This window comes from Nesoenas mayeri (genome assembly GCF_963082525.1).
Source record: "Nesoenas mayeri genome assembly, chromosome: 1".
NCBI lineage: Eukaryota > Metazoa > Chordata > Aves > Columbiformes > Columbidae > Nesoenas > Nesoenas mayeri.
In genome coordinates, this window is record NC_137541.1 from 188,102,311 (window position 1) to 188,121,469 (window position 19,159).

General features: G+C 36.9%; 1 protein-coding gene across 4 annotated transcripts in view; it reads right to left on the minus strand.

Moving 5' to 3' along the window:
- Window positions 1–939: 939 nt before the first annotated feature.
- Window positions 940–19,159, minus strand: part of NBEA (neurobeachin) — a gene marked incomplete at both ends in the record, with an annotated part of 484,059 nt that continues 465,839 nt past the window's right edge. For all 4 annotated transcript variants that reach the window (XM_080363323.1, XM_080363325.1, XM_080363322.1 and 1 more), the window contains 6 exons: window positions 940–1,030; window positions 3,064–3,215; window positions 3,923–4,119; window positions 7,404–7,505; window positions 17,833–18,003; window positions 18,905–19,060. In XM_080363323.1, coding sequence (XP_080219449.1) covers window positions 940–1,030; window positions 3,064–3,215; window positions 3,923–4,119; window positions 7,404–7,505; window positions 17,833–18,003; window positions 18,905–19,060 — 869 coding nt within the window. The remainder of the gene's footprint in view (window positions 1,031–3,063; window positions 3,216–3,922; window positions 4,120–7,403; window positions 7,506–17,832; window positions 18,004–18,904; window positions 19,061–19,159) is intronic.

A 19,159-nucleotide genomic window follows, 5' to 3' on the forward strand; every position in this document is an offset into this window, starting at 1 on the left:
CTGGGGACTCTCTCACCCATGGTTTGTATGCCAAATGCTAATAATCCAGAAGTATAGCACTTTGTCTGTATTGGGAGTCATTAAGCATTACAAAGCACTAAAGTGAATGTCCCTCTTTGCTCCCTTTCTGTCTAGTCTTTGAATTTAAAGGGAGGAAATCAGTTGCTATTGTATATATAAAGTATAAATATGGCAAATGATGGCTTTTTATCCAAATGCTTCATGAGCAGAACTCCACTTAAAAGGGGTAAAGTTTAGATTCAAAAAGTGAAAAACATGTGTTGGTGGAAATGTCAAAATTACTATTTGCTCCCAAATTCACCCTTTAACACAAGCTGTACCCTTAGGCAGATCTCCAGTCTGATTTATGTGAATGCACCTGTTCCTTCAAGACATCAGGTTTAAAGTACATGCAAGTTGTAACTCCACAATAAAATTAAGAAACGGTTTTGTTCTTTATACAAGGTTTTACTTTTACAAAAGTACCCCTTTAAAGTTAAGATGTGCATCTGATGTACAAAGTATCAAACATATTTTTTTAATCTCAGCTTGAAAAGAGGCTGGAGATGGGATGCATGTTAGGTTCAAAGCCTAAACATTGAAACAACTGGACACAAAGTTCCTCAGAATTTTCAAAAGTCTCTTGTGGCGCATCCTACTACCTTTTCTCAATAAACAAAGATATATGAAATAATTACCAAAACATCTCCTAATTCATATAATTTACATGATAGAAGCTTGCTTTTCAGCAGCTGGTGTTCAGTTGTGAAAAAACACACAAAGTAAAATGGTTGCTGACTACAATGTACAGCTATTGCTGGGTGTAATGGAATGTACAACGGAGGTCAATGCAGACGTGGTTTTCCACCAGAGACTACACCTTTCATTGCAGCACTTGTGCTCTCAGCTTTACCTGGGCTTTCAGTTCTTCATTCTGCTTCAGTATCTGTTCTGATGTTCATAATGCCACCGGTTAAAATCTATATTAAAAGCTACGATGCTGCCAGAAGCCATGCCAGTAATCAGAGTTCTGGAAAAGGCAGAAAAGATGATCCTCTTTTACCTTCTTGAGCAATGATTTACCATAAACAGTAAAAAAGCTAAAAGAAAAAGGTACTTTTTGCAACACCATCTGAAGGTGTCAGATTTCTATGTTCCCATTATGGTCAAAGGAAATCTAGAGATCCATTCAGTCACTTTCACATAGCTAAAAGCATCTATGCCATTTGAGGTGTTCTTGTATATCCTGACTTGCCTCCAGCTGCCTTTCCAGACGGGTATGTGTCTTCTCTTGGTCCTTTGTCATTTGTGCTACCCCAGGTACATACCTCAGACCGCTGAGGCATCGCAAGCAGCACTAACTGGCTATGGGTAGGCAACTGCATTAGGCCCTGATCAGCACCCTCAGCACAACCTGAGACCAACCTCTACAAGTCACTGGCCATATGCTTTAGGATGAGCTTCGTCGTCCTCTAGACTCTCTAGGCTGTAGAAAGTAAACTGCCACGGTTATTATGGGAGCTTATTCCTGTTGCTCACTGAAGACACCTATTCCAAAACACCTTCATTCAGGTGCTTTAGAATGCAGTTGCCTAATTTTAGGCACCTTGTGCCACTGGAGGTGCTCCACGATGGCTGATGTGCTTATGATGGGTGGCAGCTGCAACACAGGACTTGTGGAGTGCTCTGCACTTGGGGCTGCAGCTGGCATCAGCTGGATATCCCAGACAGAATGAGATGCCTTTGCAAAGACAACCAAACTGATCCCTTAATCATAAGCTGATCACACCTTGGTGCTCCTGTAAAGCTTCATATTGAAATGTAGCCCCATATTTACATTGTTCTGGTAGCAACAGTTGAGGTGATTTTCCAGTTATCACATATCCTCTAATTCTGGAAGCCGAGTTTTAAAATTGGATTAGATGTCTATCACCACTTCTATCAAATCATAGAAAAGCCATTCTCTGCATAATTATGTGACTAAAGCTAAGCAGTAGTTAAAGCACTTTGCACAGCTGGGGCTTCCCAGCTTGGTGTTACAATAAGGGATAGAGAAAATAGGCTAGCTGAATTTTTTTTGCAGAGTAAATAAATCTCTTCAAACAGAGCATAGTTCTGTACGCATAAACTGGCGAAGCTCCAGAAGCAAATAGGCCTTTACCAGTAAGGTTCTATTAGACTAAGTTTGAGATAAAAAACTTGTTTCAATCATCTCCTCATACATGAGTAAATTAGGTACTCATTTTGTTTATAGGTGTTTGTGTTGCTTTATAAAATGGATACATAGCACAGGAATGCTGAAAAGTGTAAGAAAAATAAACTGAAATGAATGCTGTATGATTTTTCCAATGTCCTATGAATTCTTTGCATGAGTTTGTATATTAGTAAGAAATACAATACTGATGCATGATGTAAAAAGCAAATCCACTCATAACCCTCCATAAATGCAACACATAGGGTTACGTTATAATCACATTACAATAAAGACTGAGGGACCAGGTTCATATACTTTTTACATTGACAGTGTGCATTTTAGTGCCACAGCAGTGACTGCAAAGATCTAGGCTTGTACGCTGCATCCCCATTGCTCATGGTCAAAGGAAAGGACCACACTCACTCCGCATGGATAGATCCACTGATAATACTATACATTATAGTTTAGATGCAACCCCAAGGTGTCCTCAAGCTTTGCATAGCTGAAAATCAGAAACGTACCACAAACTTTTGTAATTGGTTTTAAGGCACTGGTTAATAGGCACTACTGCACTCCAATTCAGTCTGACTATTCCTATGTTCTTAGGTTAATGTAATTTTACTCATATTTTGCTAGCTGAGTCTCTGGCTTACTGACTTCAGTGTTGTAAGACCTCACCTTAATGTTATGAGACTCAAGGATCAGAAAAATGCTGAGTCAGATAAATCAACACGATAACACCTGGGGCAATGGTTTTGTACCATACCCTGTTAATGGTTGCATACCATAAATTCACACCTTAAAGTTCATGGAGATGTATACTTTATACAATGTTATTACTTACACACAAATATTAATGACGAACTTACCTCTGATCATGAGACAGATCCATAGCTCTTATGCCAGCATCACAGCCAGGGTAAATATAGAGCTGCTTGAAGTCACAGGCCTGCCACACTTCTACTACGCCATTGTCTCCCCCTGTCACCAGGTTCTGCCCATCACTGCTCAGGAGGATGGCCTTCAGCAGAAAAAGACAAAACCCAAACACAAAGTGAGATTTTATGGAAGCAGGTTAGTATTACAAAAATGTAATTAACTTATATGCTTTTGTTGTTGTTGTTGTTGTAGAGACGTTAAATTTGAAGAAAAAGGCTCTCACTCCTCTTTCTCCCCAGTCGGAAAATAAACCAAAAAATTTTGGATCTCCAAATTTTAAATAAAACAGTTGTGTGGTTTTAAACACAATATATAATCAAAAAGACTTGAGTTCAGGACATAACATTTCTATGTTTGTCCTACAATATTCGGTGCCATCACTAACACCTGAGGCAGAGCAGCGATCTACATTCCTAATGCTGCTTCAAATGCTAGTGACAGAGCAGAGCCCTGAAGGCACGAATTCATGTCTTGGCTAATAAATGAAGAATGAACTCTTTTCAGAGCGTTTTGTTTTAAAGACATATTTCCCACTGAAATTTAATTCCAAACAAAAATTCCAGGAATCATGTGGGATCATAAACAATTTGTTCTTCTTTATTCTGGAAAAGCTCAAGCTCATTTTTGCATTTGGAGACAGAAATGAGAGGGTCTGTGTTTGAATATGACTTAACCAGGAGGTGGCAATTTACATACATGATTTCCTTTAAACCACATGGCAAATAAATTCAATTTATTTTAATTAATAAAGGCAAGACACAACAAATGTTTGTTTGCATTTAGATTTACCCTGGTTGAATCATTGATCTCCATCTGAGCTAAGAGTTTGCCATTAATGCTGAAATTGCTGAACCGTCCTCGTTCATAGTAGATGATGCAGTGACCTTCACTAGATACTGAAATTAAACGAGGATACAAGCAGTTTTCTGTTCCTTCCAGGGCTCTCAGCAAATCTCCAGTAATTGTGTGTACCAGACAAGGACCTTCTGTATATGAAAACACAATATATCATACATTTACTGCTTATACAAACTATATATGCTATGCACAAAGGCAATGCATAATACACATTTATATCACATCAGTCCTGCACAGATATAAGAAGGTGCAATGTTTGCTTCAAGAATTTAAAATACATAACAGAAAAGGAAATGCAAGAGCTAACATATTAAGAAAATAGAGACAACATGCCTAAAAGTGGTAGTTTATTATTTACTGAAACTGGTAGGAGTTTCCATTGATCTATCTTCTCAAATATTCTTTCCTCTTTCCAAGCATTCAGAAGCCTCAGTCTTACTCCTTTCCTCCAACAAGATGAGTGCTCTTTAGCCTGCCCATTCACATTAAAAAGATGGGGCCCTATCAGTAGCTAGAAGGAACAATTCCCAGTGGGCATATAATCATATCACTGCATATTTCTCCTATAGACAATGGCAGTTCCTGTAGGTTCTCTCCCCCAATTAATGTATTACATACATAGATTTCAGTCCTGAATTGTTTCAACAATGGCCATCATCTGACAGCCAACAGAGTTACTATGATGTCTGGAATTTAGGAGATCGCTATAACTTCATTTACTCCAGAGATATTTTAATATGAGATTTTAATGTCTTTGTATTGCTGCTGATGAAAGAAAAAAACAGCTATGAAATATAGAATGTACATTTTAAGATACAAAACTAGGCTATTTCCATTTCAAGATTTATAAGAAAAGCTCTTTTGAAAGTGAGATCAGTATTCCTACTAAGGAAAAGAGTCTCTTCTGTGATAAATGTAATGAGACATGGGAAATACTAAATGTTTTCTTTTATGAATCACAGGATACTCCTGGACAGCACAGTAAACTTTTCCTTGTACACTTGGCTTATGATCCTGGAAGTAAATTCATACTGGCAGCCTCAGCCACCTCACATTAAGCCATTTTAACTTCTCTGAAATTCACATAGCAGCTGCGTTTGCCCAGGCAGAACGCATCACAGCATCGGTGCACTCATCTGTGAGTCCTCTGGTACAGGTTTTTATTCATGTTTGCTTGCATAAAGCCTTACACAGAGAGACCTGAATCCTGACTGCGTCCATGGGATATAACTGCAATGGAATTAATTTATTTTCTCAAATAGTTGAGTCTCAGCTTTGTGCCAGAATGTTGTAAGAAGTGAAGCCTCTACCTTTCGAATAATTATGATATTAGATTTTTTCAAAAGGAAAGTGTATTTAAGCATACTGACAAACTGCCACTACCTTGGCTCAGCTGACTGGTCATGGAGAGGAAAAGGCAAAGCAAACCCTCTGATTTAGGATGCTACTGTAAAGACATACAGACTGACTGCTCTTCTTTTGGGCTTGTTGGACAAGAACATGCAAACATCAGTCTGACACAGGGGATTTTTCTCAGAGGAGTCCTATATGTGCTGTCTCCCCACCTGAGCAGGTTCTCTGGCATGATGCATGTGTTGTCGCAGTGCCACAGTCTGGGAGCAGGACAGCACAGCAACACAGCACTGCCATGAAATGACACTGGAAAGGGACTGGAAGGGAAAGAAACTGAAGCAGCAGCTTTAAAATACACATCTTATGGAAAACAGCAATAAAAAAAGGGATTTTTCTCTCTGCATTTATATATGGTTTTCATCCTGACTTTGAAGAGGAAGAATATGGGAAGAGTAACTCAAGAGATAGACTGGTCCTCCATTGTTCTTGATCAATTACAAACATATTTGGGATTTGATGCAGAAGTCTTTGGTCCTCTGGCAACCTTTATCTCTAAAAATATATGTTACCAAAGCACCACAAGCTTAATGAAGTAGTTATTCTAATAAGTGGAAATTTGCAAAAGGATAGTTGGAAAGGATAGACTATTATGGCAGTGTGTATAAAGCTGCCTTAAAAGATAAGAAATAGCAATGCTGCAAGAAAAAAAAACTTCAGGTTCACCATCACTGTACATTATTTCAATAAATGTATTGACTTTGCCTAAACCTGTTATGTAGTATGTCATCATGAGACTAAATGACCCACTAGGGTTTCCTGTTAAAAAATGCCTTTACTCAAAAGTTTCACACTCAGCTTTGAAAAGAAATGTTGAGCTTCAGCAATAACCCAGGAGTTCAGCTGTGCGGAAAAGCAGACAGCATGAGCATTGCATCCTTCCTACCCTCAGAAGCAGCAATGTTTTTAAAAAGGAGCACAATGATATCCATGTGCATGTATAAAATAGGCAGTGCTGTAGACAGAGAAAGCAAGTAGCTGGATGTGGACGTAGAGGTGGAGTGGAAATCAGAAAGGAAGATATATAAGGAAGAAGAACCTTAAGGACAAGGGTAATATAAAGAAAGGAAATAAGAAGGGAGAAGAGATAACGTATCACAAAAGAAAGTGAGAGAGAAGGTGGAGGAGGGGAAGGCAAATAGGAAAACCAGAAAAAGACATGCGGTTTGCCAAATCAAGAAAAGAAGCTGAACGAGAGAGGGTAGTGGGGGAAAAAAAGTGAGCATGGTATTATGGGGAAAAAGGATAAAGTGGACAGAACAGGTAAAATGGAACAAATGCAGGTGAAACAGAATAAGGAAAGATGAAGCAAACACTCCTTGAGGTTGTGCTTTATTTACATTGATTACCAGTTATACAGGAGATGGCTGCAGTTTTGAAAAGGTATTTTGAACGTTATATTAGCAATTGTTGGAGACTCTGGATCCCATAGATGAGTAACAGGGAGAAAGTGTGAACAGATGGTTCAAAGAATTTTTTAGAAGAGAGGTAACAACAAACCTGCAAACTCCTAATTATTTGGAATCCACTATAAAAAATACTACTGGATGAAATACCATCCACAAATCCAAGTGCAAGCAAATTGAGCCTGCTTGCCTTGCCAAGGAGGCTGAAGTCAATCCTACAAACTGCCACCCAATTAAGATCAGGGCAGAGAACTTGGAGCTGACTCTCCCCTAAATACGTCTCTATCAACAAGTTTCTTAAAAATCAGTAGATGTCATTATTGTATAAATTTTTATCAACTACTTTTCCAGATCTGAGGGAAATAGTAGCACAGGCTGATGGCTGGAAGGAATGATCAACTTTATTTGTGTCTAAAGTACAGATAGTAAGTAATAATGTTCAGAGTAAGCTTCTGCAGATTCCCCTAGAATTACAACACATCTTAGTAGAGGAGACTTTGGATAATTAATGTATATGTGACTTGAGGAAAGACTGAGAAGTACTGCTAAAAAGGCTCTAAAAATGTGAAGACTTAAATTATAAAAGCATTTCTGACCTTTAGCACCGCTGATAACGAGTCCCAGCTCTGCACAGACCGACACGCAGACAACTTCATGGTCATGACCAGTTAGAACAGCTCGAGGAGCTGGATAATCACCTGTTTAAAACACACAAGAAGGAAAACAAACAAACAAAAAAGGAAAAAACAAAGGAACGCCAAATTAGACCCCGTTCATCAACAAAAGAACTTTGCTGTAATTTGCCTTAAATCAGTAAGCATCAAAGAGACGTGCAGTGTGTTTAAATATCTCATACGTAGGTTTCAGAGCAAAATACATTCAGATATCATAAAGTTTCATAAGCACAGCTTCCCAAAGCATCAATTAATGCATTAAGAAAAAGCAGACTTCTTTGGTTTAGAAATTATGGACTGCATGTTGTTTACAATACACAAATGATAACAATACATCGCTGCTTTATGACCTTAAAATACTGAAAATGTGTATTTCAGATAAAGAACACAAAGTGTGGTGGTATTAAAAGCAGCTCTAATGTAAAGGTCTGCTATTGAACATATCTTTCTCTAGACTTCTGCTAGGAACCTAAACAGTAGCGTGAGTTGGGGATGTTCCTGTATTAATGATCATAATTTGTTCCATGAAACTGGGCGTAGGAAAAGAGAGGAGGAACAGCACTGTACTAGAAAGATACTACTGTTGCATAGACATTAGTGATTCAGAGACACATGGAATGTTTATAGATTAAAATTTTATCTAAAGATGGTTCTGGGTATACATAATTTTATGTATATCACTGCAGATACCCAGGGTATTTTTATCACATTTAATTTATTAAAGAGTAGGATAGACTAATCCCCAAATATTATTATTTTTATATTCAGGAATGAAATGTATTTTATTTTGGGTTCAAACAAGTAGGAAATTGTGGAGTGTTTATATGACAAACAGCAACATTTCTATTGCTTCTAATAATAGCACATACTGAATATACAAAATTGGGAAATTCCAAAGGACTGGAGCTCTGCCAGTGTAGTTCAAAGAATTAAAAAGGACAAAAGTAATAACCTAAGAAACTACAGATTAATTATTGTAACATCAATCCCACGCAAAATAACAAAATGGTTAATCCACAGTTATGTCAACAAGGAACTGGAAGCAAAAATCTCATTAATGCCAGTCAGTACTTGAATGGGAGTCTTGTCAAGCAAGTTTCATATCTATTTTTGACAGAATGACATGTACAGCTGATAAAGATGGCTATGTTAAAATGGCCTCTATGTATTTTTTCAGTATATTTGTCTTAGTAATACAATGTTTTAATATAAACCTGTTTTATATGGAACTGACTGCGGACAACATGGATGGCACAAAAGCTCGTTCAGTAACAGATCTTAAATTTTTTTGTTCATATAGAAGTATCTGCTATGAGCTACGTATCGGGACATTGCAAATTAGAGTGTTCAATTAGGAGCTGGGAATTGATTCTTGATCGAATACTAGCCAATAACATTACCTGCAGTATAATATACAAACTTTGCTGGTAAGATTTGGTTGTATATAAAACTGATAGAAAAATTTATAGGCAACTGCATAATGAAGAAAGTCATTATATAACATTCTCTGCATTGCCTAGTTAAGTGAAAAGGTAGCAAAATGTGTCTTATTTTATTTATTTTGAATTCAGTCAGGTGGAAGGTTGACGCTCCTGGACAAGGACAAGAGCTGCTCACTGGAGAGGAGATTCTATTCTGGATGGCCATGCGGCAGAGGAGGATTTATGGAGCCAGAAAGGAAAACATCCTCAACATTAACTTTCAATGCAATGCCCTAGAACAGCAAACAGGAGTAGAGAGCTACCTTGCCATGGTAGACCGCATTTACAAAATGAGCATAAAAGAGGGTCATACAGCTGATACAGAGAATAAGACAGGAGGCTGCACAGTATTTAAAGTGTTTTCTTTCTTCACTGCAGAGGTAGCAAAGCAGTGAATTAACAACAGCAGCTGGGGGTCACTGGCGTAAAAGATCTCCGATAACCGAGAAATTTATCCTGCAGCTAATGGCACAGTGAGGTCCAATGGGTGAATGGCTGCACACATTTCAACCTAGCAATAAAATGAAGTTTCCTAACTGGAAAAACAGTTAAACACTAAAACAAATTAAGAAGGGAACTACCCGAGTAGTTCAGCAATATTGCATGGGTTTCTGAAAGATACACATTAGGAATGGAAGCTTGGATACACTTTTGTGGCTTAACAAATTTAGTCTTCTTTATTGCGGACACTCACATCATATAAACCTGTTAATAAATCAATGAAATTGTTATCTGGGTATGCAGCTTGGAAGGATGTTTCAGACCTTTCCTACTCTAAAGGAGAGAAACATCCTGATTTTCAGCCTGAATTTATTCCTGCCTAACTTGTCTCCCTTTATTCTTGTGTCAGCACTGTCCTTTAGCTTCAGGCCTCCTCCCTCTCTTGTGTTACTCCCACCCATGTATTTACAGAATAAATCAGTCCTCTCAGTCTTTCCTTTTGACTCTGCTAAACAAACCAAACTCATATTAAATCCTTTGAAATGATGGGTTTGACATTTATTAGTCATTGTAGCATTTCTGTGCCCATTTCTGTGCCTGTGTAACTCGAAGTTCTTTCTTAAAATTTTGGTAGCTAGAACTGTATACAACAATAGTTGTAAATGTATAATGTATACAGTTGAAAATGTAGGGTGAATCTACAATATTTCTTGCCAAATCCTAACATTTCTTGTCATAAAAATTTTAATAATAGTTCCATTTATTTTACTATCTTTCTGAAACAGCTGAGAACTACCAACCATGGATTTAGGGATTTCAATTTGGATCCAATAGTACATGGTAGGTCAATCTACCTAGTCTTATCATCGCGTTGTACAGACACATTAACACTTTCCTATCTCTAATGAAAGCAGGCACCCTAACAAATCCTGCTTTCCCAATCTTTAATCTAGACTGCAAAAAAAGAATCTTTCTGATCTGGAAACTGAAGACGTGGACTGAAAACTGGGCTTTACTGCTAGGGAAGGATGGATGTGGGAAGAAACAGAGAAAGATGCTTTGTGTATATCATCAAAGATTAGGTATATTTTGAGATTTAGATTTTTTAAATTTCCCCAGCAATGTTAATGTTGAGAGCCCCATCTCCATTTGAGGTTTTCTTTTCTTCAAGTGCATGACAGAGAAGTGAAAAAAAATGCAATTCAACTATTCAACTAAATCCAGAACTTTATACTCTCTTTTATTTTTTTTTTTATTATTATTATTTTTTTTTTAATTCTGTATGTCCTCCTGGAAAAAAGAGAAATTATACTCAAGGGTCATCTTGGCATAAGCTCAGAGGTGGCATACAGTAGTGTCATCAGACTGCAAGGCTGAATGGCTGAAATCATTAGGTGGTTAGAACTTTTCTAAGGGAAAAGGAAGAATGCAATTTTCCAAAGGATATTTTCCTCATTGCATCCTAGGTAAATATTATAATATCATGAAAATATAAACCAAGCATATTTAACTGACTTTTTGATTTTTAATGGAAAATGATTATAAGAAACAATGGCCCTGCAACATAGATCTTCGAGTACTGTTTTTCAGTAAATACGAATGAATAATGGAATATCATTATTAGGAGTAACAGTTCAACAGTAATTGAAAATGTTTTTTTCCCCTTGGGGCTCAAAGAAAAAGTATGCAGTGATACTTTCTACAGGAAAAGCTGTAGCATGGGGAAGAGAACCTCAGTCACATTAAATTTATTGCTAAGAACAGAAGTTGTGGACTCCAGGAATCATTCAAAATCTAGCAAAATATTCTGTCACTGTCACATCACCACTGATGAATGCAGCCAGAGGTCAAAGGCTGCAGCTCTGAAGGAATTGTAGGTGAAAATAACCTACCTATGAACTGAGATACAATCACTGTAAACTCCCTGTAATTTCCCCAAAGGAGCACCTTTGAACCAAATTACTAGACAGCAGAAGGAAGAAAAAATAATCTACTTTGCATTTCCAAATGAGTAAGTTTTTCTACAAAGTCCAAAATAAAGTACATCGTCCCTTCTCTCTGAAAAGTATAATGCTGAATAGTATTGTAAGGTTCTTCTGGAACAAATGGTGTTCTCGTATGATAAAGAAAAAAAAAAAAAAGAAGAGAACATACAGTGTTACAATTTGTCTGATATTGTCCTTATCCAGGAATTATGTACAATTTGCTATGGGGACACATCTAGAAATCTTCTGTATAAAGAAACATGAGAGCAAAAGGCAAACTTCAGCTTCTACTTCATCTCTGAATTTGATGGAAGCAAGTACAAGACTATGGCTCAATTATTTGCTGAAAATAATCTACTTTACTGTTTTCTTTACTAGTAGCACTGTTAGAGGATACTCTTCAGAAAAAAAAAAAAAAACAAAACAAACCTTAGAAAATAGTATGGCTTTCATGGAAGTGAAAATGTAAAAGCCTTCTCCAGTTTTTATGATCAGAAAAAAACCCCCCATCCTGGAGTTTGACGAAACAATAAGGATAAGGCAAATAAACAGGAATATTTCAAAATATGAAGTTGCCAGCAACAACATCCACAACATAAGGGAGCAATAGTTGTAAAAGAAAAGATCACCGACAGAAAAAAATATTAATATATTAAAAATATTCTCATCTCTGGCAGAACTGGTTTATTTGCTGAGGAATGTGAGCAGGATTATATATCTATCTAGAGACAAATCTCCCAGGTGAGTGGACTTGCACCTTGCACCTATCCAGACCCCAAAAAGGAAAAATAGAGTGGAGGAGAGAAGAGTAAGGATTTGCAGTTTCTCTTCCTATTTCTTCCACTAAATGGCTTTGGAACCTCAGCAAGGTGCTGTACACCCTGCCCCGTACAGCCCCCATGGGGGACACAGCAAAGCATGGGCACAGACATCTGCTGATAAAATGCTGTTTAGAACTGCACTAGTCCAGGTGTGTTATTGACTCATTTACCTTTGCATAGCAGTCTTAGGAGAGAGATGTCTTTGGTTACCACAGTAGAGATGGTGCCAGTAAAAATTACACACTAGATTTCAAAGAGCTTCTACTGTGGCAGAACTGTGCTAAGATACCATCTTTTAAGAACTAATACCTAAATTGCACAAACATACAAGTACCATAAGAAGTCTTTAAACGGGCCAAGCAGATGTCATGTGTGCCAATGTGCTTGCACAGGAACTTCAGAGAGTCGTGCAGTTCACCTGATATGGAACACAGCATTGGCTATTTTTAAACTGCTGCCCTTTAAAGGTTAAACTAGGGCATGTTATTGGGACTAAAATGTAGAGCGATGTAAAAGAATAAGTGAATACTCTGAGTTTTGAATAACTACTCTTTCAATATATAGACTCGCAAAACCTGCGATCTTCACAGTTTAAAATGGTTTCAAAAATATGTTATGTGAAAGGAAGACATAAAAGTAAACTTCATAACAGATTTAAAAAAAAAGTGCCAGTTAACTTGAAGAAGATCCTTTATGTTAGTGCTTACCCTCCATTTCAGGTATATACAGAACACACTCACTGGGACAGGATGAATTGTTAGCACCTCTGAGGATCATCTTATAATGCTAAACAAACCCAGTTTAGGGCTGATAGACACAATATTTTCCAATGGTCAGCACAGTTCCCATTAGAAAAAACAGAGCTAACTCTCACACCTCTTGTGACCATCCTCTTGGAAGCTACAATAGGTAATGAGAAATGTCAAGTCCCAAGATCAATGAAATTTCAGGCTCTAGGGACAAAACAGAAATAGCATTGATCCTTTTAAAGAACACCAGTCAGAGGGTGAATGTAATATATTGCATGGAAAGACTCAAGAGGATAAGCGGCCAAGTCCAACGTAGCTACCTGACAAAAAATTCAATCAGCTTTTAGCACAAGCTGCCTACCCTTCCTTTCTTTCATGCAGGAGTCTGATTCCAATTAAAGTGTGCAAATTAATTTTTATCACTTCCAAATTAGTTTCTGAATTTGTGTCTCTTTCACATGAGAGCATCTGTCCCTCACTTTTCTGCAATTCTATCATCTACTTTGGTATCTGTTCAAAGACTCAGAGATAATTCTCATTTTCAAAGTCACTTGTTTGAAGGAGACATTCAATAAAGCAATCATAAAATATAAAAATAAAACAACTATAACGATACATGTTGAACTTCAGGGCATATAATGTACTCTCTTTTCGTGATGACTAATACAGTTACTATGTGAGAAGAAATTTGTATACAAATTAGCTCTCAGCTAAAACAAATCCCTATATATCATAAGAGAAAAAAAATCAAAACACAAATTGTCAAACTCCATCACAATAATTTTTCTATTCAGTCTGTTACAACTGCAGAGATTTACATTTGCCAGATCACTTCAAAGAATTAAAATAAGCAAACTATGTCCTTTGCATGTGCTGTGTTTTCCCAAGAGAAAACAGATTCCTCTCACTGTTCTCTCAACTGCAGCAGATTTATAAAATGTAGTCACCAACTTAATATGGTTAAGATTTAGATTACCTATTTCAGATGGGCAATTTTGGCTAAATAAATAAAATAAAGAAATAAGGGGAGGCTCAAACATACATAAAAACCTGAATTCAACTGCCCTTTGGCCTACAGGAATTCATGCCACACCTCCCACTTCCCAGGAGCATCCCCAGGCACCAGCCTCTAGTCTAGGCTGGAAAAGGACATTTTCTGTCCCTGCTATTGGAGCTTAGCCAGTGCATAGCCCTGAAACCAGTTTTTGTTGGACCAGCGAAAGTACAAGAAGATTTGCCCTACACATCACCATTGAAGTACACAGTTTTGCTTCCTGATTTCTTGATTTATCTCTATTTCTATCCAGTCATCATGTTATATATGATCCATTAACAAGAGCAGAGAAAATAATTTCACTTTCCAGCAAAGCTGGAGGTTCACAGGGGGTCCCTCCCACATTAGTTTATAGCCTGATAGTCAGCATATGCTTGTGAATATGGGAATGCGGATTTGAATTCCCCCAACCTCTGGAGGCCAAGAAATTAATCTCGCATTTCCTGGACATACATTCTAACCAGAAGGGGTTTTATAAGCTATTTTTGAAAGCTACTCTATGGAAAACATTGTATTTAAAATCCAGTAATATATCAGTCTTCTCACAGCAATTGTGTGAAGTGTCAAGAAATTGTGACAAGTGTAAACTGAACCAGAAACTCCTTTTTGATACTTATTGTAGAATAAAAGTAGTAACTTCAAAAATGCATTGATTGGAAAAACTATTTTAAAATTATAAGATGAAGCTCACTATTCTTGCATAGGCAAGTTTTCAGCTACTGCGCTGGAGCAGCCACTTGCAAAAGTCTTATCCAAGATGCATTCTGCATTCTCTTCTTTAAACCAGAGCTGGTTGTGTATTTCCCACAGACACAGCTGAGGTCACACTCTGAGCACGTGCCACATGGGTATTTCAGCAGAAGGCTCTACTGAAGTCCAACAGGTCAGGTTACTGACATATGTGTTGTTTAGTAAAGATTTTATCTGACTAACTCATGGACTCATGAATATGAAATTTTAGCAGAATCGGTAAGGAGTTTATTCTGACAACGTTTTGCCCCAGAGTGTTTCAAAATAAATTATTGTGATTGCTGTGTTTTCTAAGGAAATGACATCTACATTTTTCTATACAAATGTTAAATTACATAAACCGTTTAGGACTGGGGGCTTGCTCCCGGCCCCCCCTCCCCAGATCCCAACACTCCTTAACATTTTCTGAAACAACTGAAGTTCCTTTTGGCAATTGGAGGCATTGAAGCTGAAATTGATAATTAACTGTCTTTCAGCTTAAAAGATCATTATAAAGTCAAGCATCTAACCTAGATAATTACTATACCTGACTTTGATCTTTGAATTTTTCACCTTCTTAGACTGTGGTATAAAATACCTTATCTGTGTCTCCAGATGACAGCTTTTAAAAAAAAATAATCCCCTTTTTTTTCCCCTGAAAATATCATCTACATCTTTCTGAAAATTCATTCTAAAGATGTTAACTAATTGGATTTGACCTCCAGTCAACATCTCACTTTCATTTTTCCTACAAGGTAAAGCCTAGTTTTCTACTAATAAGTATAGAAGAAGAGCAGATTAGGAAATGTTTGTTAACTACTTTGGTGGATTTAATTATGTAAAACTTCAAACCTATTTTCATAAGGGTTGTTGAGAATGCTTCACTCCTGAAAATTAGTATACAGGGAATAGATCATTCAACAACTATCAAGTCTGTTCATGGTAGGGAACAGAATCCAGTAGTGACTACTTCATCAGAAAGGTTTAGTAATTATAGAAGTTTTAAAAGGTGCAAGGTCCCTCAGGCATATAATCACTCATGTGATCTATCCTCACTGATGTATGTGCTTGAAAAGTCAAAGTAGCTGCTAGTAAGGATATGTTTGCAACACATGAAGTTCTGGTTATAGTATAGTACTAGTACATAATTAGCATATCCATGGCAACTTTAATCCAACAAGTAGAGATAGCAGTCACAGCAATTACATCACTGTTTGTCAACATTAGTCTTCAGCCTGTCTTCAACATGAGTAGTAAGAAATCTGCTCAATATATTCCAAAGCTACCACAGAGGATTTAGGTATTTAATCTTCGTGAGTTCTGCTACCGGTGTCTGTGAGATTATATTTGCCTGGACATGACTATCTGCAGCACAGTCTCCCATTAATCTGACTATAAGGCCTTTTCTTCAGCAAAACAGCACCTTATCCATATAGAGGCAGAGACAGAGAGAAAATAATACAATTTGGTTTTGTTTCCATTGATTGCTGTCAGCTAATTGATATCCCTTCTTTTCATAAAATTAAAGATATCCAAATCATACACTTCCAAAGTTACACAGCTAAGAGGGCAAACCTGACATTCCAAAACATACAATTTTCTTGCATTCAGATATGTTCATGGTGACAAAAAGGTATCAGAACTAAAATAAACCTATCTGCAAAAGAATTGGAGCAGTTTGTATCAGCCAGTAAGGAGATGCTAATGGCAAGACTGCCCAAGCCTCATATAATCAAAGGAAACAAAGGAAAAGCTCTTGTTTGTTTGTTTGTTTGTTTCTGACTCTTAGCACAGAAATTACTAATACTTGATATGAATTACACAGTTACTCAAAGAAGCAAAATGGCATTAAGCTAAATGGTGTCCTGACATAAAATTCCTTTTCAGGCTGAATTTCTCCCTACCTGAGAATTAAGTGACAAAAAAAGCCCTGGAATATACATAAAAATTTGAGAAATTTGTTATAGGAACACATATTTTTTTTCCCTGTCCATTGTCTCTCTGTTATAAAAGCAAAAGTAAGTCAGGTGAGAAAGAGAGACTTTTATCTGTCTCCCCTTTGCTCTGCTTGTAGACAAATGGAAGAAAAATAAAACATAATAAAAAATCTGCTGTTGTAAAACAACAAATTAACAAATTATTTACTTTGTAACAAATAAAACACTTTTCTACCAGACATCCAGTTGAAGAAATACTTTCACTTGGATGTCTATAACTGACAGATCTACAACTGTCTCCAGTCACTACTTGAAGCAGAAATGGAAACTAATAGTGATGGATTCTTCCATGTCTATCTAAAGAGGCAATGTCCTTGTGCTGAAAATAATAATCAGAATTCAGAAACCGCTTTAAATGAAATGTATTTGGTAATGTACAAAACTGCTCTTGTCTTTAGCTGTGGTCACATTTCTGGCTTGGATGAAGTGACCTTGTAAATTAGTAGTTCACTTTAAGTGCCCTCGTATAGAAAATAATGTTATTGTGTCTCCTTCACTCTGCAGAGCACTGATAGTTAGTCCCCTGCAAATGAAATGTAAACTCTTCCTGACATTTTATCTTTTTCTATTTTTATTCAGTCACATTGCTTCTTCAAAGGTTTGCTTGCAATAGAAAGACCTTTCTCAAAGAGACTCGTTTAATTCCATGGCATGTGAGACTTTCCTTTTTTGAAAAGGCAAGCAGCTGATATTGTACGCTGTAGCACAAAAGAAGTAAGTTAAAATGCCAAAAAAAAGATTCTGGGAAAAGTAAAGTCAAAATATAGTGATATATGTCCTATCACTTAAAGGCCATAACCATCTTGTTCTAGCTTATGATGACATGATGCTATAAGTGATAAAGGCAATTATGAATTTAAAAATTACTCCCATGCTATTATCCGTTACCACGCACATCCTGTTTAAACTTTTCTCTTGGCTAGTACTCAATGAATTGCTTAGCATGTGGTGCTCTTCTTGTACCAAGTTTCAACCTGTAAATGAAGTAATTGATATATTGGGTAATACATTCTGAAGCTGACAGAAGGAATGTTAAAGATGAACACATGTGACAGAGGACCTCTCAGGAAGGTGTTTTTTTACAGGATACTTACTGCTATTTGGGTTGTCCCCTATAATATGATGTCGGCCACTCCAGTACCAAAGCAGCAATGTAGCATCACGAGACCCAGACACGATGTAGCAATCACCACCAATATAGGACTCTGATCTGGCAAGGCAAGTCACGACATCCCAGTGGCCAAACACAATCTGAGTTAATTTTCCTGGTGGGAGTGCGAAGAGATACAAATTCAGGTTTTTAAAGTACTTACAGCATTTAGAAATTATTAACTATATCATTAACAACTATTCAGTAATTTTTGCCTCATGTCCTTTAATTAGACTTCACTACATGCTACAAGAAGATTAAAAAATCATGAATATAAAACTTCTTTTTTTCTCTTTTTTACGTTCCTATTGAGGGTTGTGCTCTGTGTCAATCCACAGCTTAACCCCTATCTCTGAAAATCAAGTCAGTGCTGCAGTCACTGAATATTAAGTGGAGTTCCTGCTCCATCAGTATTTAAGCAGTGGTGTTAGAATACTATTTGTGAATTTCATGAATGATATGCGTAAGACAGCACATGAACTTTTACATGATGATATTACATTATTATACTAAAAATGTATATGTTAATGTCAAATTAAGGTTTACTACGATCATCATCTCCTTCTTTCTATTACTACAATCATTTTTTAGCAATATAATGAACGATAATAGGTTAAAAAATCAGACAAAGAAACAAAATGCTTGTTCCCAGTAGCAGGCTATCCAGCCTGCTTCCATATTACATGAAATAAATAGAGACAGAAACAATACAGCCATGAAAACATTGTAACAAAATTCTGGTTGATCCTTTTGATGTGGTCGATTCCCTAATAAAACTATGGTTTGCAAAAGTTACCAGTAACAAAATTAGTATACCTTTCCATTTCCTTTTACTTCCCTTATCTTACAAAAAAATAAGCATGTTAAAGCTATTAAACTCAAACAATAATGAAGGATTTTATAAACTGCCTTTTATCATTTATTGAGGGGTACGCACAGGGGTCAGATATGGTAGCATTAAGACAACCACCCACCATGTGACGTAAGAAGAAACAAGTAGTTGTATTTAGGGTTACCTGTTTCTGTAGAATAAACTCGAAAGCTCTTGTCCCAGAAACCACAGATAAGAATGTAGCGATTATCTGCTGTGACCACGAAGCAGTGTGCATTGATCTGGATGCTCTGATCCACAAGGTCTGTGATCTGCCGTTTGTTCACACCAGAGTTATTGGCTGTAACGAAATGCAAAACACATTTTACAAGTAAGCCATTCCAACACCTTCCTGTCATGCACTTACAGGAGAAAATGAATACATTTAACTTTCAATGAA